General features: G+C 38.4%; 3 protein-coding genes and 1 long non-coding RNA gene across 4 annotated transcripts; 1 reads left to right on the top strand and 3 right to left on the bottom strand.

The window, feature by feature from the left end:
- Positions 1-69: 69 nt before the first annotated feature.
- traf3ip2b (TRAF3 interacting protein 2b) lies at positions 70-7,922 on the bottom strand. The gene is made up of 9 exons (XM_058401434.1): positions 7,790-7,922; positions 5,071-5,717; positions 4,901-4,943; positions 4,080-4,144; positions 2,292-2,389; positions 2,132-2,200; positions 1,015-1,131; positions 851-925; positions 70-345 (listed from the first exon to the last, which is right to left on the bottom strand). The coding sequence occupies exons 2-9, from the start codon at positions 5,702-5,704 to the stop codon at positions 199-201; spliced, it is 1,248 nt and encodes a 415-aa protein (XP_058257417.1). The 5' UTR covers positions 5,705-5,717; positions 7,790-7,922; the 3' UTR covers positions 70-198.
- LOC131360745 (uncharacterized) lies at positions 759-8,188 on the top strand. Its single transcript, XR_009205905.1, has 3 exons — positions 759-998; positions 5,101-5,320; positions 7,223-8,188. It is a non-coding gene; the product is annotated as an uncharacterized LOC131360745 (long non-coding RNA).
- Positions 8,189-9,323: 1,135 nt separating this feature from the next.
- LOC131360711 (hydroxycarboxylic acid receptor 2-like) lies at positions 9,324-11,474 on the bottom strand. Its single transcript, XM_058401375.1, has one exon. It carries the CDS (start codon positions 11,088-11,090, stop codon positions 10,152-10,154), a length of 939 nt encoding a protein of 312 aa, XP_058257358.1. The 5' UTR covers positions 11,091-11,474; the 3' UTR covers positions 9,324-10,151.
- Positions 11,475-14,893: 3,419 nt separating this feature from the next.
- On the bottom strand, positions 14,894-16,207 carry LOC131360586 (hydroxycarboxylic acid receptor 2-like). Its single transcript, XM_058401185.1, has one exon. The coding sequence runs from the start codon at positions 16,194-16,196 to the stop codon at positions 15,225-15,227; it is 972 nt and encodes a 323-aa protein (XP_058257168.1). The 5' UTR covers positions 16,197-16,207; the 3' UTR covers positions 14,894-15,224.
- Between the last annotated feature and the right edge of the window lie 3,291 nt (positions 16,208-19,498).

Below are 19,498 nucleotides of genomic sequence, written 5' to 3'. Positions count from 1 at the left end.
ATTTGTTATATGTACATACATACTATAGGTCGAGTTGATATACATCTCTGGTCGTTATCTCTTCTTTTACATAATGTCAAGCATTTCATTACACCTGTGTGTTATACTGACTGTGCATGTCCCATCATACAGCTGGCTAAAAGTTTTAAGACTGCACTGGTCTTCTTGTTGTTGTTGTCCCAAATGCATCTTGGCCAGTTAGATAGGCATGGAGAAGATGGTAGGCAGCGGGCCGACAGGTGGGGGGTTGTATTTCTCCACACGCATGAGCCGGCGCAGAATATCGTCCCGGTCCCTGGGCCAGCTGTACAGCTGTGTGTTCTGCAGCCAAAAGGGAACGTAGCTCTGAGGACCAGAAGCAAAATAAGAGATGAATACATACTGTGTTTAGTATCGTAATATCTCAAACTTTTTAAAAATACACTGACATCTTGGTAAGTAAAACATCTTGAATATAGTGATAACTTTCACTTGTTAAGATGTCATGTTTTTGCCAGTGTATGTGCAAAAAGGACAACATATTTCAGTAGTTTTCAGAACTATCTAAAGTAAGAAATGTCAGAATTTCACTATGTGAAGCATACTTAAATAACGTACTGTAAAATTCTACATATCTGAGGTAGTTATAAAGCTGAGATTAAAGATGATATGAAATTCAATTAAAGCTGAGATTAAAGCTGAAATACAGGCATGAATAATGTCATATCAGTTCTGTTTGTCTTTGACCTTTCAAGTTAAGTAAAGCTTGATACATTTCCAGTTATTTATTTGTTAAATTCTTATATCCATCCATTCACTCTGTGCTTTTAGTCATTAGCAGTAAAGCTTAATGACTAAGCTAAACATTTACCTTTTTAGCTCCAGGAAAAAGCACCGGAACGACCCTGAAGTTCCTGCAGCCATTCTGAATGAATTCACTCTGAAGCTGAGTGTGAAACAAAACACAAGGCAGTACATTGATAGGAATTCGACTGCGTGAAGCTTTAAAGACCAAAATCGTGAGTCACTACACACCTGCTTGTGGATGTACACAGTGTTTGAGGTCCTCTCATCACAGTCCACACCTACACCAACACCTGTTACTGTCTGAAAATACTTCAGACTTATAACCATGATAATCAGGTAATCTTTCTGCAAGAAAGACAGAGAACCAAGATCAAGTCAAGATGCTTTTATTGTTATTTTCACCGTATGCAGCTGGCGCAGTACATAGTGAAATGAAACAAGGTTCCTCTTGGACCTTGGTGCTACTTAAAAAAGTTAGCCTAGCCTTGTAAAGTGCATGGTGTGCAAAAAGTGCAAGGCAAGGACAGTGCAGACAGCTACATAAAATCGAATAGCACACAGTGTGTATGGATCATTGTGCAGGAAATGGGATTTATAACTAACAGATTAACATACACGTCAAAAGCGGAATGTAGATTAACATATCAGCACGTGATAGGGGCAAAAAGTAGTGTTAATGTGAAAAAACAAAACAAAACAGCATATAGACAGTGCTTATATCAGCGGTGTTGTAAACATAGATGTGTATTGAATGTGTGTGTGGGTGTGCACCAGTCATTTCAGTTCAGTTCAGTTCTGGGTGTTAAGGAGCCTGATGGCTTGATGAAAGAAACTGTAATACAGTCTGGTTATGGGGGTAGATTTTTCCAGATGGCAGGAGGGTGAAGAGTGTGTGTGGGGTATGTTGGGTCACCCACAATGCTCTAGGCTTTGGGGATGCTGCTTGTGATGTAATAACGGTTGCAACGAACAACAATCTGCCTACATTTCCCGAGTATTTTGAGTCACACTACCTTGAACTAATGGCTGTTATAAAAAACTCTGCTCTGAATCTGAATCAGCTGGATTGAAGAGGAGGTTGTTTTACAGTTATGGTCAGAAACGTCAGATCAGGACACACTGGATGGCAGAGTATTTAAAGAACTGAGTGAAAAATGAAGGAAGGTGGAGATCAACGTAAACCTGGTCAACTACACAACTTAAAAATACCCCAAAGGATTTACATGGTGATTTTCTTTTCATTCCTGATGCAAAAGCATGAGACGAGTCGTTATTTAAATCTGTATTTATCTGATCATGGTTGTTGACACCTTGAAAAAAATGCACAGGTATTTACAGGTATTACCTCATTGAGATATCTTTCCATGCAGTCGATCTTACTGATGCTGTAAAGCTGCTGCTCGAAAACATCAATCTGGATACATACAGATGGAAACAATTCGTCACTTCAGGATGCTGTTACAGAACAAAGAAACATGAAAAAAAGCTGATGCACATCCTCTTACGTGCGTGTCAAAGCCGTTGTTTCTCAACAAGGCCACGAACTTGATGACCTCTTTAAGATGATCTTCGCTGTCCACCTCATACGTGACAAACACTTTTCCTTCGCATGCAAGAGAGAAGAGAGGGCGAGAGAGAGAAGTAGACTAGTACATCCATGACATGTTTCCATTTGCTTTTGGTCACTCTTATCTAGCATGACTTACAAAGTATCTGAGGATGTTTTAGGATTGGAGGGAGTCTAATGCTGCTTCATACAATGGATGGAGAAGGCTTGTCTAATAGTAAATGCATATACAATAAATCAAAGAGCAGAGAAAAAAGGATCGGAAGGGCAGAGTATGGAAATGCTAGTCTTGGACCCGAGTAGGAAGCTGATTCCACCACTGAGGAGGAAACGTCAGGCACCTTGAAGACTAGAATTGATTAGAAATGGGTTAAAAATGTAGTTCAGTGCACTTTGAGGTATTCACTACAAAGACAAAGTTTCGCCTACTAATTCCTGTCAAGGTACCAGCGCAGCGACTTCAGTAGTGGTGTTAGCAAATGAGAAAACTTTAGGAGGTTCTGATTTAGGCCAACGAACTGTACCACATCACAGGAGTCTGGAAATGATTATGTGAGAATTTGAACAGTTTCTATAGTAAGAGAAGCTTGTATTTTGAATGTTATTTGGGCTGCATTGTTATTCGTCAGATTGTTGAGCATCGCTCTAGATAACTAGCTGGCTTATGTTGAATATTTTTGGGTTTGGGGTGTTAAATCGTAAACTTTCCATTTCATGAATGCGAAATATTTAATATTCAGGTAGAGTTTAAGGTTTCTCAATTAATATTTTCATTTAGAATTAGAAATATCTAGGTACGTTGGGATATATTGTGACAGAAAACGCTGCTTTACAACAAAGTCTTGCATTTCAGCCTGATGTAACACAAAATTACCTTCCCAGATTGACTACTTTTGGGTGTCTAAACAATAGACAGTCTGAATGATCAGTAATGTTATAGCAGTTATAAACATTAGTTCTCTTTCTTGAAGTTAGACAAATGTAAGAACCCTGTGTGAGAAAACGTAGAAGAACAGCTTTAATTGTGATCGTTACAAAGTACTGACACTTCCAAAAGGGAAGAATTCTTATAACAAGAAAAGTATTATACACTTTATTTCCTTTTAAAATGGAAACATATTAAAGTGAGTTAATTTCTAGAAAGCTTTTGATTGAATGATTTGAATGATTTTAATTATAGTCAGAGTTGCTGTTATAGCAAACCTTCTGACCAATCAGATTAGAGAACTCAGAGGTGCTGTGATACAAAGTGCTTTAAACGATGTTGGGCAGGTATGTTATTTAGTTTAACAAGAAATGTGAGAAAGGTAGTTATTTTTTGTGTACATTAAGACGTCTTGTAATATGACTTGTCTGTCCTCAGCATAGCAGTGATATGAGATGTTCTGCCATTGGATTGCTAAGCTTCATGATTTAATGTATAAGGAGAACAAAAATGGCTGATCTCATGTAGTGAAGTTAAAGTGGTTATGTGGAAGGATTGATGCGGTAGATATGATGAAAACCAGGTCAGAGCATAACCACTGAAGACCGAAACACAAATCATGTTCATTCAGTCTCTGTGCTGGGCATGGGTTCCTCAAAACCTTACGGAGGAAGCAGCTCGGAGGACTTCTGCCCAAAATTATTGAACACTAAGCCTTGTGTTGTAGTGCAGTGTGCACACTAGCCATGAGTGAATGTCTCATAAATTTCTGCTAGACAATGAATTATTAAGAGCACTCACTCTGTTCCTGGGAAAGCTCTGTGGTGCCGGGATTGTTCTGAGCAGGTCTGTAAGACACAGCACCACTGTGGAGAGGAAACTCCATTCAGCCACAACAACAAGCAATACCTTTTACTGTATAATTACACTTTGTTCATAAAGATCTACGGATAATCTAATCTAAGCACTTAGAAAATGAGAAAGGTTTTCAAATGCTACAGATGCCTTCATCTTCATTGACAGGTTCAAGCAAAATTCAGACAAACTGGAATAGAATAGAATTACCAAATACTGTACTTAATACACAGATCAGGCATAACATTATGAGCACCTGCCTAATATCGTGTTTGTCCTGCTTTTTCTGCCACTCCACTAGATCCCTGAAGGTGTGCCTTGGTATCTGACACCAAGAGGTTAGCAGCAGATCCTTTAAGCCCATAGGCCCCACCTTGCAACTCAAAGGACTTAAAGGATACTTTTGATAGATATTGACCACTGCAGACCGGGAACACCCCACAGGAGCTGCAGTTTTGGAGATGCTCTGATCCAGTCATCTAGCCATCACAATTTGGCCCTTTGTCAAACTCTCTCAAATCCTTATGCTTGCCCATTTTTCCTGCTTCTAACACATCAACTTTGAGGACAAAATGTTCACTTGCTGCCTAATATATCCCACCCACTAACAGGTGCCATGATGAGGAGATAATCAGTGTTATTTACTTCACCTGTCAGTGGTCATAATGTTATGCCTGATCAGTGTAACTCCTTAAAATTGATTTGCATTATCCCTTTATTACTGCAGTATTGTTGCAATACATCAGTATAGTGACACAGTTACTCACTTTTTTGTGTTACCCGGACATGTATATCCTAATAGCTCAGGATCTGCGATATCAGAAGAGTCAAGACACAATACATAACTTGTATAATATAATATCAATATTTATTAAACAGTATCCACATATACACTTAATGGGAATCCAGGGATTTTTAAAAAACTTCATCCACTTACCTTTGTGTCTGTGTGGTGGTTGATATCCAGGCCTGGGGATGAGATGATCCTGAGGGTCTACGTGGAGTGGAACCGGCCCACTGTACCCACAGTGAAGGCCAGGGAGAGGCATGACCTGGTTCGTGTGTACGGAAGATCCAGATGCAAGAAAAGAGTGCAGAGAGCCAGGCTGATCCAGACTGTTAAGGCTGAAGCTGTATGTACCTGGGTAGGAGTGATGCCAACTGGGAAAAACACAGCCAGATCCCAGGTAAGTCTGGTAATCAGTAGAGGGCAAGTATGGGGGTAGACTGCTCGTTTGACATCCTCCAGGACTTCGGCTATGGTAGCTGGTGTAGTGCCAGCCATGACGAGTCCCCAAATTTCTTCTGTCAGTATTAAACTGGTTAGGGTACAGTGCCTGCTGGCAGGGTCTGGTTAATTGATCAGGCTGGGTCAGTTTTACATGGGACTGGGTAAAACTGGCCCTTATAGGATTGTGCTGGTGGCTAAATGTCTGTCCTTCAACTACCCTGCTCAGGGCAATGGAGTGATCGAGAGAGGTTTTTGGAGTCAGGAGAAATTCCTCACTCCGCGTCTCATCGTTTTCCTCAGGATGGTTTAATGAATTTTGATGGTGACCTTGATGAGCCATGTGGCTGTCGGAGCTGCAAAGAAACCCAATATATTGATAATAGGATACCCTGTAGCATTTAAACTGCAAAACTGGTGTAATAATACTTTGGATAGCCTTGGGCAGACCCAACACAAGCATACACTCTAAAACTGCTGGCTTAAAAGTAACCCAATTTCTGTGAAATTGGAACCTCCGCCTTGGGTTCAATGAGGACTAAACCATCTTGGGTTGTTTTACCTGAGTGAGGTTTGGTAAGGATGTTGACACAGCATGTATTTAAAAAATAAAACATTTATATAATTACTATGTTGCTGGGTTGTAGATCCCCAGGCTGTAATAGATATAGTGCGTATTGCATGAGCAGCTTTCTTTATATGAGCCCAAACAAAGCTTCAGACAGTGATTGTGCTTTACAGAAACTAGACCAAAACATTATAACTCGCCATATTCATGTGTATGTTAATATTATGAGCTATGAATATCAAACACTGGATTAGAATCATTACGTTAGTATTTAGTATTTTTTAGTATTAATTGCATGCCTTATATATTATGTGGATACTGTCTATCTATCTATCTATCTATCTATCTATCTATCTATCTATCTATCTATCTATCTATCTATCTATCTATCTATCTATCTATCTATCTATTGTAATGTTGTAGAGAAAGTGATTCTAACTAGGTAGAGGTAACATTAACAGTAATGCCGCAACCCAAGGTGAGCTTAACTCAGTGTTCACTGCAAATATAATTAAGCAGGAATTTGATCTAATCTTAAAAATGTTCTTACAACAATTGCTAATTTGTGTTGTCAAAGGTCTAACACTGACTATCAAGACAAGATGCATGTTAAAATGTTTTTGGATACAGTAATTCAAGACAGAAATATAATTTTAAAAGCTTTAACCAAATTATAAATGAAATTACGTGTGCCAGGCAACATAGAAAAAAATCCAGATAATCTTGATGTAACGTACACATTCCCTTTAAGGTCTGCATGCTGGATTCCCCATTATCATCCAAATCTGGGTCATGTCAAGAAAACTACCCTACTCAGCAAGCTAAACACATCAAATGAGTTGATAACAGAGAGCATACTATAGAAACATTGGGTGTCTTCACATTGGATTTAATGATGGCTATGATGATTTTTGGCCACTTTAAAACCCATAATATTCTGCCTTGGTCCAAGGCCACTTTTTAAAAAAAAAAAAATGTATTTACTGATTTATTTATTTAATTTACCAGTATTTCTAGATACTGTATGTATATGTTGGTTGGGATCATTCTCTCTGCAATAAGCTACACAAACACCTTTTATCAAATAAGAAGAGAAGCTTATACAGTAACAAATCCTGAGAGAAATATAGATAGAATTTCATATAGAAATCTAAACATCAGCGTTAATTCTTACTCATAACAAGCATATTAACGCTTCAGCATGCCTGCAACATTTCCTATGAATGCAGTAAAAAAAAAGAAATAGGTGCTGACATTGACATTTGTTGTGTTTTTGTTCTTACGCCTTCGCAGATGGGAACTAGTGCAGAAAAAAGTCTGAGCTCACACTAGAAATCTGTCAAAGCCGAGCTTCTGTGGTGCAAGAAAGAGGCCAGCGTATATACGTGCCATAGGTGAAAACTAGGCCTTTGCATACAGTACAGTACACCCAGACACACGTCCTGACATGCTAGTATTATACAGACCTGCAAAAAAAAAACCCTCTCTTAAGGTGTATTCATTTTTTTTGCAGACATTGCAAGTACAAAAAAACCACAACTAAGGTTTATCTCTGCAAAGTTGTATCTACCTTCATCACTCACATCTGTGTAACACTTCGTAAAAAGCTCCTTTACATAGAAAATAAATGCTGATGGTTGACTGAAAGCTTTCCGGTTTTGCTTGAAAAACTGATACAGATAAACATAAACTCTGAACTAACTAAATGAACAGAATTGTGCATGATACAAATGATAAATCACACTTGTTATTGGCGATAACTTTAAAGGTCTGAAAGGTATAGATTTTTATGGATGTCCCTTGTTGAAAATCAACAGATTAGCCCAAAAGTGACCAAGAATAAAAATAAATAAAACTCACTTGAGGATGGGTGAATGGTCAGAGCGCCAGTCAGAGCACTTGTGTATCTATTTTGCGTGTGTGTGTGTCTGGGTGTTTCTGTATATTAGATGTTTGGTGAAGATAATGCATCACCAGTGAAAGTGAGTGAAAACGGATCATTGAGGCTTTATAAAAGGCTGACCTATTGACTCACTGTGGGTGGGGCTTTACAGACAGAGGCTGCTATGGAAACTATGGCGTGTACAGTTATACTGAGTTGTGTGTGAAACAAGTATTTGTAGTAAGTGTGGTCTATTCTGATAAAGAGATGGTATGATAGAGCAACATTCTGTAAGAGTATGGGCAGAAATCCATATACCTTACATAATATAACATTATAAAGTAATAAAGTAATAATAAGAATTATATATATATATATACCCACATACTATATGTCATTTATCATAATATGTCATATATAACGTCATTATCATATGCTTTCATATTATAAACTTAATTTTTTGAAGTTAATACTTTTGTTAGTGAGTTTTATATTTATATACTTTATTACTTTAAAAATGTTCTCGCAGTGTTTACTGCCAAATGTTGCTTTACAAAAAAATCAGCACACCACTGGAGACTTGTAGAAGGATGTTGGAACAATAAAAACTGTTGTTTATTTATTTGCCAGGCTACATGCCACTCAGTGTCTTTATTTTATTTTTTTCTATACTCATTTTGCTTATTTTCATGAAAATTGAAGTTGTCTTTATTTGTCACATATACATTACTGCACAGTGAAATTCTCTTCACATATCCCTTCCTTTGGGGTTGGGGGTCAGAGCACAGGGTCAGCCATGATGCAGCACTGCTGGAGCAGGGTGGGTTGGGGGCCTTGCTCAAGGGCCCAACAGTGCCAGCTTGGCAGTGCTGGGGCTTGGGCTCTGGTCAACGATCCAGCACCTTAACCACTTGAGCCATGACTAATTAAAAACAAAGTGTATTGATTGCAATGTAATGCTCTTGATTTTTTCTGTGTGTCCTGTACCATCTACCCATGCCTGTAAAACTCACAAAACAATTCTCAAAGCTCTTTTACCATTTTTGAAGCTTAATCCCATTTTTGCCAATATTTTCTCATTAATGCAGCTTAGAAATCTTTTCCATGAATGTAGCCATGACCACAGTAAATTGCACTCATAATAGTTTCTGCTGTTTACTGTTTACACACACATACTACACGTGTCATATATATATATATATATTATCATATGCTTTCATGTTATACACTTTAGTACTGATGTTAGTCATTTTTATATATGTACACTTTATTACTGTGCACTTTGATATCCTACACAATATTACACCCCTGCAAAACATATTTTTTTTAAAAATAAACATAATTTATTTATATATATGTAGTAGTGATGAAAGACAATTGTTATGAGATAGTAGAATCATCAGTATTATTGTCCATCCAATGCTAAAATTTAACACAATTACAGAGATTATTACTGAGAACTTCAAAAATAAACCCACATTTTATTGAACTATTAATAAATTGACAGGAATTTTCATGACTAAATACAGAAAAAAGAAATAACCATCAGAATTCTGAATTGTCTAAATACCCAACATTTACCTAAAAATTGAAGAAGAACAAAGATGAAAATGAAAGAACTCCAATTACTGGTGCCATCAGGACATTTTAACCATCCACATAGTTTACATTGTGGTATATATTTTACTTAAAGTCGTCACAGGTGTGTGGGAATGAGGGAATTCTTGCTTTTGCCTATTCTTAATTCACTCCACCTTTAAAATGTAAATGAATGTCTTTCAATTTTTGAATATTGGTCTACATTCCCATGGAAAGATTACATAAAAAATATGCAAACTGCCTCATTGTTGTCAAGCTTAGCATGCGATGAGACACTTTGCAAGTCAATATGAGTCCAGATGTCACAAAATGGTGGCATTACCTTGTATTACCTTATAGTCCTAATGTAGTGTTTTACACAGTTAATGCTCCGACCACCTGGTCTTTCAGACTCTAGTTTGCTAGAACAAAAAGCTAAATTCAATTCAATTCTCTGTTATTTGAATGGCACTTTTTAACAATGGACATTGTTGCAATGCAGATGGACAGGAATATAAAAAATCAGAGTAAACATTATAAAGTTAACATTTTTAATTTACATTTATCCTTAATGAGCAAGCCAATGAGGCAATGGTGGCAAGAAAAAAGTCCCTGAGACGATATGAGGAAGAAACCTAAATAAGATTACAGTACTGAAACTTTTATCTGTAGACTTCTTAAAGGAATCTTTATTATATGTAATAATAGCATTTTTTTTTTTATTTAAATTTTTTACTTAATTTCTTTGTTACTCTAGGCTGTTCATAAAGACACCTTTTCTTTTTGCCCTGTGAGTCTCCTGAAAAGTTTCTGTATGACACCACTGAATGCAGGAGTGGAAAAGTAGTAAACCAGAGGATTTAGTGTACTATTCAAATAGGTGAAGCAGACTGAAATATAAAATGCCAGATTTGCCTCAAAGAAGTATGAACACTCTTTGTACCAGGCCTTCAGGACCCAAACAGCGACCCGTGAAGCAGTGCTTGGAAAGAAGCTGATGAGGAAGACCATGGCGACGACGAAAATGAACTGGACTGCCCTCTTGACCTTGCCTGTGGTGTCCATGGTCTTAGTCTTCAGCTGCCATGTAATGCAGGCTGTGCAGAAGATGATGATGCTACCTGGAATGCAGAACTGGATCACATAAAAGGCATTGTTCCAAATCGACAGTGGATTTTTGTCCAAGCATATGTTGAAGCTCTCGCACTGAACACGGCTGCCGACGCTAAAAAAGTGCGACGTGCCCAGTAACTGAGTTGAGAGAAGTAAAACCATAGTCCATAGGCCTGCAGAGACCCACATGGCGTAGCTCAGGCTCATTCGATTTATACGGTGTAGTGGGTGCACAATCTTCAGGTAACGGTCCACAGCCACAGCGGTGAGGAAGAAGATGCTGGCAGTCCTGTTGGCTGCAAGGAGGAAGAGCAGGATGCGGCAGAAGGCATCTCCGAAGATCCAGTCCTGGCTTCTGATGTAGTAGTCAGCTCTGAACGGCACGAAGAAGAGCACCACTGAGTCGGCCACGGCCAAGTTTGCCAGGTAGATAGAGTTTGGCTTCCACTCCTCCACATGGAAGGCAAACATGCAGAGGGCCAAAATGTTCCCTGTGAGGCCAAAAATGAACTCTGTGATAAGTATAGGGGGTAGAACTATGTACAAAATAGGGGACTCGAAAGCACAGCAGACTGAGGAGTTCCACATTCTGGCAGTACAGATGGAAATGGACTTTTTTTTTTACTCTACACGGATGTTTTATTCTACACAATAGGCAAATAGGTAGATGCCATAGGCAAATACAAAGGTGAAGAAAATGTCCAACAACTGACCACCCTCCACCCCATTATGATTTAAAAATGACAAATAGCCTGTGAACAGTGGCATGCAACGTGCAGGAAAGAGCCATTAGTGAAACAATAAACGGTGAATGTGGTTTGTGTTTGTCCTAAACTGAAATTTTTTTATTTTTATTCCCAACCATCCTTGATAAACTCCAGCTTTGGATTTAAATCACAAAAAATGCATAGTGACAAAGGCAAGCTTATATTAAATTATATTAAAATATGTGCATGTTTCCTATTCACTTGTTAAATTCCAGCAGAAAAAAAGAAAATAAAAATATATCTGTAATCTAGTCATTGTAAATTGAAATAAATGCTTAACATGTGCTAATCTTATGCTCCAAAAAAGGCATTTGGTCCATATGAGAATGCAGGGTATGCAAATTTTGCTTACTTCTTTTGCAGCCACATCCTTGGCACTTGTCACCTATGACCACAACACACTTTCAAATACAGTTCTTAAGCTCGCTCACTTGTTTCAGTGATCACTCTTGGCCTGAAGAGATCGGCCAGGACACCGACTGAAACAAAACAAGCATGTCCCAGAGGTGATACAGATGAAAATGCTCAGGTGTGTGAAACAGGCTTAAAGCAAGGAGCAGGTTTCCTCTTATACCTTCAGCTGAAGAACAGAGAAGCCAACATTTTTTAGAAAAGTGTTTCTAAACTAATTCATATCAGAGAGATTGATGAGCAGAATATAGCCTTCATAAACATATCAGGACACTACAAATATCTTGTATTGTCTTATAACGTGATGTCCCTTCTGTCTACCAGGCTTGAAGTCCCATGACAGTTTCTCAGTCACTTTGTAATAGTTTGTAGTGATGATACTTTGATTTTCTCATTCTCAAGAATAGCATGTAAACCATGTCAACCAGGTCCTCCAGAAGCTCATGAATAAGTGTCAAGTTCACAAATGGTCTGTAAAGTTTTTGGGAGAACAATATGTGTAGATGGCCTAAACCAAGGTTAAAGCATCTCTGCCACAACTAAAAAGCTGCAGAGGGTCCAGGAATTTGCCAGTTTTTACTGCCAGTTCACTGGGGGGTTTTGGCTTTGGCATCACCTCGCACATCAGTTCTCACAGGTTAACTGAAGACACTCCAGTGGACAGAGGAAGCACCTCAGCCCTTTCAGAGACTAAATGACTTAAATATCCTTCATCATCCAGGCACTTCGAAGCCTTTCTTGGTAAACATCAATCCTTCAGAGTGCAGTCTCGTGCCATATGGTTAATTTTTTTGTTAATTCCAACAAGAGATTATGATGTAGAAAATTGAGAACTATAAATTAGGCAGCATTAGGAGGAGGGAGGAATTGATTAGAGGGAGCAGAAAATAAATACCTGATCCTCACTGTGACCTCGAACCTATAAAGTCAGCAAAGACACTGAACCCCACTGAACCCAGAATACTTAATTCTTTGTAACTGGAACCTGTTGTACACAAAAGAAGTGGCTTCATGTTCAAAAGTATCTGGTTATTATATTTATTGGTTTCTCCAAACAGCTAGAAGAAATCTAAAATGCAAGCCAAACCAAAGCTTGGGTCTTAGGAGGGTATACATGTGTATGTGTGTGTGTGTGTGTATGTTTACATTGATACCTATCAAAAGTCAAATTGTATTTGTTTTATTGTTCTTTTTAAAAATTTCTCATCATCAATAACTATACATAAATCTTGTTGTCTTTTAGTTTTTGTTGTTCAGTTCCTATTGTAAAAGCCTCACCACTGACAGGGGCTGCAAACTCACTATAGCTTAAATCCTAATTTACATTGCATCAGTTGCTTTGCAAATTAACACTGATTACCTGTATTATAATACAAAATAGTACACATGACTTAGCAACTATAAATAGTACACTAGAAATTAGCAACTAAAAAATTGAGAAATGTAAATCAGGTGTGTTGAACGATGCAGCTAAACTCTGCTCCTCCAGGACTGGAGTTTCACTTTCCTTGAGGTGTCTTACCTAATGGACCTGGGCTTATTTGCATAATCATTATTGAATAGCTAAAAACCAAAACAGTTCCCCATATATTTCCCCACTTATAAACTAATATTTCATATCTTAAGAGGAGATGACTTATACAATCTTACAAAGGAGATTTCGAGAAGTTTAGCTGTGATGGAAGTTATAGATAGGACTTTTATCTGGCTTGGAAGAAAGTCTAATCTTAAATCTAATCTTCAAAATCAACTCATTAAACTTAACATGTCAACGTTAGTACCGGAATAGTAGGAGGGAACAGGTTCTGTCGCAGGGCCATAAGCACCCACACATTCACACCCTCATTCTCGCTACAGTTTAAAGGAACTAATCACTTACTGACATACTAAGTGGGAAGAAACCTTGGACCCTGGACAAAACCCTCGCCCTTGCTCTAACATTGAAGCGTTTTTTATTGATCTTTATTACACTGCCATGTTTAATCAAATTGAATGAAATCCTCCTATAATAGCTATTTATGTGCTAGATGGACGTGAAATAAAGAGTTCTGCAGTACCATTCGTTTGCTGTTTATGCTTTATCAAACTGTTCCATAGGTGCAAAGAATGCAATATTACGCCAAGGGAACAAGATAAATTGTACTCTATAATACTTTTTCTATTCTGGAATGTTCTATTTAAAATTCTAATAGCTTTCAGATTATACAAAATAATAAATCAGGAATTAATTTCAAATAAGGGAAAAAAAATCACACAAATTATTTTAAAATTAAACCAAGTTCACCTAAAAGTATATTCTTTTACAGCATGTACCTCAATAAATGTCCAATCATGGGTGATCTTCCCTTTCCAGAACACACATACACACATTTTTTTTACCGCCAGCATTAACTTTTTCATGCACATAGAAAAATACACTATTTTATAATCTTTTAGGTTGTGCAATTTTTACTTCTGAGTGAACATCATCTATTTTTCATATCTGTAAGACAAATATCTACTTTAGCGCTGAAAAGACAGGTTCACAGGTTCTCACTCACCCTGAGATGACCTTCACTTAGGAGACGATGTTCTTGAAGGTTATTAAAGGTCTAATGGGTCACTTTGCCAGACAGAAAAAGTAGATAATGAATATCAAATCATCAAGTTTAAATAAAAACCAAAATTTATCCAGCTTATAGAATAACAGTTAATTAATGATAGGTTGTGGAATGTGTGTATAATCTGACCCATACAGTAAATGTGTGGCAATAAAAAGTGTCCATATTTCAGTCAAAGACCATAATTCTTATTGGTAATAACATTTACAGGATATAAGAACTGTAAATGAATTCAAGTGTACTCCCTTCAACAATATATAGAGCAGATCAGACCTGCCTGCCATGTTGTTTCCTCTTTAAGAGATGCAAATTTGATCTTTAATGTTTAAAAACAAGTTTCACAAAATAAGGAAGAGCGTGCTAAAAGCAGATGAGCAGGCAGAGAACTAACTGTGGTGGCCTTTTGCATATTCAACCAAACAATCGTTTTGTTGAAAACCAAATCCTGTATGTATCTTGTCTCTTCTCTTTTTCGCCTCAGTTTGCAATTCACTTACTCGCCCATTAAGAAATACCTATAAAATGATCAGCTTTCACAAGTTGTTTAATTTTTCACCTTATAGCTTCTTACTCTGCAGCACATTGCCAAGAAGGGATACTCTTCCAAAAAACGTATGGTTCTATAATCATATTTATTGCATCGCATTCATGAAAAATGTACAAACTGTGTCAGTAATGCTTTGCTTGGCAATGATACACAAAGCAAATCATTGCGTGGTCAAATATCACATAATGCTAGAATAGACTATTATTGCTTTATAGTATTCATGTACAGTTTTATAGAGTTATTATTTGTACAATTTCTTTGGTCCTTGTGTTTCTAACAATAATGCTAACTAATATAGCTTAAGCTAACTGAACTATCACGACAGTTTGAATGATCACTATAACAGAGTGCACCTCTGATTTAACAGCATTTCTCACATATTTTGCTTGAATTGACTTTAACCACTTGTAACTGTAGTCACACTCCTTTTCCCTGACACTACCTCTTCTTTTTGTCCCGTGAGTCGCCTGAAAAATTTCTGTATAGTTCCACTGAATGCAGGAGTGGAAAAGTAGTAAACCAGTGGGTTGAGCACACTATTTAAATAGGTGAAGCAAAGTGAAAAATAAAAAACCACATTTGCATTGCTGAAGTGTGCACACTCGCTGTACCAGACCTTCAGGACCCAAACAGCCACCCGGGAGGCAGTGCTTGGCAGGAAGCAGAGGAAAAAGACCATGGCAACGACAAAAATGAACTGGACTGCCCTCTTGACCTTGCCTGTGTTGTCCATGGTCTTAGTTTTCAGCTGCCATGTAATGCAGGCTGTGCAGAAGATGATGATGCCACCTGGCAGGCAGAACTGGATCACATAGAAGCTGTTATGCCAGTTTGACATTGGATTGTTATACAAGCATATGTTGAAACTCTCACACTGGGTGTGATTGCCGTAGGTAAAAAAGTGCGGCGAGCCCAGTAACTGACCTGTCAAAAGTATAACCATAACCCATAGGCCTGCAGAGACCCACATGGCATAGCTCAGGTTCATCCGATTTATACGGTGTAGTGGGTGCACAATCTTCAGGTAACGGTCCACAGCCACAGCGGTGAGAAAGAAGATGCTGGCAGCCCTGTTGGCTGCCACACCGAAGAGCAGAATGCGGCAGAAGACATCTCCGAAGATCCAGTCCAGGCCTCTGACGTAGTAGTGGGCTCTGAATGGCATGAAGAAGAGAAGCACTGAGTCAGCCACAGCCAGGTGTGCTAGGTAGATGGAGTTTGGCTTCCAGCTCCCCTTATCAAGGGCAAACATGCAGAGGGCCACTATGTTCCCTGTGACGCCAAAAATGAACTCCAAGATAAGTATAGGGGGTACGACTTTGATTAAAACAGGAGGTTCAAACACACAACAAACTGAGGAGTTTGACATCTTGGCAGTACTGATGCAGGTGAGAAACTGAGAAACTCTTTCCCTTGCAGGAACATTTTATTCCACAGACATAGGCAAATAGCCAGGTGAACAAAACGTCAAACTTCAAGCCACCCAACACACATATTATAATATAAAAATTCTTATTATAAAGAAACAATGCACTGTGGCATGGTAACACACTTCCTTATGAGAATGTGTCATTATTGAAACACACAGAGTATGAATAAACAATGAATATGGTTTGCATTTGTCCTATACTCAAAGTCCAACCCGACGTAAATTTACCACCATTCCTGATTAAATTCAACCATAGTTTTAAATGACAAGCAATGTTAAAAACAGAAGGCAGCCATACACAAATTATAACTCCCAAAGAAGCTACGACAGAGATATGGTGGCAGCAGAGCAGGAAATTTAAACCATCTCCCTTTAGTCATCATTGGGAGTGTAAGATTGCTGGAAAAATAAATAGGACAACACCCAAATGGCCATGGCTACACCCAAATATATCAGATGCTAATGTTAGTCTGGATGGGTTTACTAGTCTGAGGGTGGACAGATGTCAACTTTAAATGAAAACAAAGGAAAAAAAAGAGTCACAAATGGTGTAATCCTATCAAATGGTGTCATCTGTCCCTGAGACAATCAACTGTTTATTGTCAGAATGTTCTCCCATGACATTGTGTGTGTTCACATTCCACCTTCCACCAAAATGCAGGCATGGATTGAAAATGTCATCCACATGTCCATTTTGAGACTACAAACCCAGCACCCCTGCTCATTTATAGTATTGTCTGGAGTTTTCAACCATGCTTCTCTCTCTTTGCATCTCCCAACAATCAGCTTGTATTATGTAAAATAAGGGAGAATAGAACACTGGATCTGCTGTAGGCAAATGGCAAAGATTCCTACAACTCAAAAAAAAAATCTCACCACTGGGAACATCAAATCATAGCCTGCTTCTTCTCATACCTGTGTGTAAACATGATTTAAAGTAACCAATTACCAACAGAACAGTGAGGATCTGGTCTCCTGAGGTCATTGAATCACTGAAGGGTTGTGCTGAGGTTACAGATTGAGATGCTCCAGTTGGTGAGAACATAGACTGCATAACATCTTGCTTTTCTGTAAATACTGTCACACCCTATATCTGTATACTGCACCCCCAATTTAAAAAGACATGGGTAAGGAGTAAACTCTCCTTGAGCAAAGAAGATAACCTTTACAGAGTCATGCCATCTATAAAAGATCTCTGAATGACACTGCCATCATGGGGTGCATCAGAAATGGGCAGAGGGATCAGTACATGGCCTTGATGAAGAACTTTGCTGACTGGGGCAAATGTAAAATTCTTCAGCCAAGACAGAAGAGACAGTGGTGGACTTCAGGAGGACCCACCTTTCACCTGACACCATTGAAAGAGATGATGTGGAGTAAGGGAGCACATATAAGTAGCTGGGCATGCGTTTGCATTTCAGACTGGTTTGGAGTATCAATACAGATGATATATGTGTATAAGGAAAGCCAAAGTTGGCTCTTAATTCTTTGGAGGTTATATGTGTGCATTCCTCCTGTGAGAGTTCAACCAGCCAGTTTACATTTTTTTATGCTGTTGTGTGATAAGGAAATGGCATCAGTGCAAAGGCCAACCCTTTTCAAGGAAAACTGCTAGATCCACTGAAGGCAGTTTGTAAACAAAGGGATCATAATAAACTGTTAGACATTATGGACAATAAAGCACAGCTCTTACATCTTGCATCCCTTACATACACACTGGATAAAGAGTGAAGCCTCTTCAGTAACAAACAGATACACCTGCGCTGTACTAAGGAGTGTCATGCAAGATCTTTCATTCCACAGAAATTAGACTGTATAATGAGTCGGCCTACTGTCGCAACCGTACTGAACTTCCGCTGGAGGTCCAAAGGTCATGAATAAATGAATTCACCCAAGTCAATGAGTGCAAGGGTAAATAGAGTAAGAGTATGTTCAAGGGTAGCTTTTAAAATAAAGTATTCCCCCTACTGTGTGTGGTGCACTACCCAGCATGTTATTGTTTTGTTTTCAGTATCCACGTGCCTCTTTTTATGTATGTTTCCTGCTGTCTCATTTTTATTCTGACCTGTTTTCAGTTCCTCCCTTGATAAGTTTGCATATATAAGCTCTTGTATCATATATTATGTTGTAGTTTACACACATTACTGATCCTTGGTTTCTTTTGTTCCTTTGCCTGGTATCTAGTTCTGTATTTCTGCTTACAGTTCTGCCTTCCTGTGCCTTGACCATTGCTATGGGCAAAGATGATGATTTTATGGATTTGCTTACTAAACAACACATTGATCTTAGATGCTTATACTCACCATGCGTTATAGCCTCATTGTGGGGACGGTATTCTCAGGGTAATGAATAGTTTTGCGTTTCTAACTAATGGGTGAAAAAGTTCCAAACTCTTAATGGAATTTCATTAAAGACAGCAGTATGTTGTCTGAGCTGTGGATCACTCCAGCTTCTTTAAATAAATAAAGGCTACAGAGATCGACCACCTTATCTTGCAGCATGGGTATACAGTATGTTTGGCTGCCATTGCAACTGGTTCATTTGTCTTTACTGATGATGTGACTGCTGAGAAAAGCAGCTGCCTGAAATCTGAAGTGTATAGCGCTAAATGAGTGACGTTGGTAGCTCAAGTGGGTAAGGCTTTGGGTGGTTGATTAGAAGATCAGTGTTCAAGCCCCAGCACTGCCAAGCTGCAAATGTTGGGCCCTTGATCAAGCCCCCCCCAGCTCCAGGGATGCTGCATCATGGTTGACCCTACACTCTGCCCCCAACTGTCCAAGGATGGGATATGTGAAGAAAGAATTTCACTGTGCAGTAATGTATATGTGACAAATAATTGCTACTATCTTACTTATGATCTGCACATATTCAGCCACAAGACATCATATAACAAAGTTTACCTCTAACATCCCTGTTCAATAAATAAACAATTAACAATAGTACATGTCACTGAATGTTTTAGTAATGATGGATGAGGTATGGTGCTAAACTCTGCAGTCCGACGCTCCTCTCTTACTCAGTTCAATAAGATCTTGGCATTTTTGCATATTCATAATTGAATGGTGCCACTGCTTATAAGTGATAACTCAAGTTGAAATATTTCCACATTTTCATTTGAATTATTCATAGTGTAGTGTGGTCAGCACCTTCCTTACTGCTACGGTCTGCTTACCTAATCAGCAAAGGAAATGATTTGGTTGGAACTGGTGTTTAATGTCTTGTGAAGAACTGAAAGGTTCACT

Source organism: Hemibagrus wyckioides, linkage group LG10 (assembly GCF_019097595.1).
Source record: "Hemibagrus wyckioides isolate EC202008001 linkage group LG10, SWU_Hwy_1.0, whole genome shotgun sequence".
NCBI classification, from domain to species: Eukaryota; Metazoa; Chordata; class Actinopteri; order Siluriformes; family Bagridae; genus Hemibagrus; species Hemibagrus wyckioides.
The sequence above is the reverse complement of the archived record's forward strand: the minus strand, read 5'-3'. Positions and strand labels throughout refer to the sequence as shown.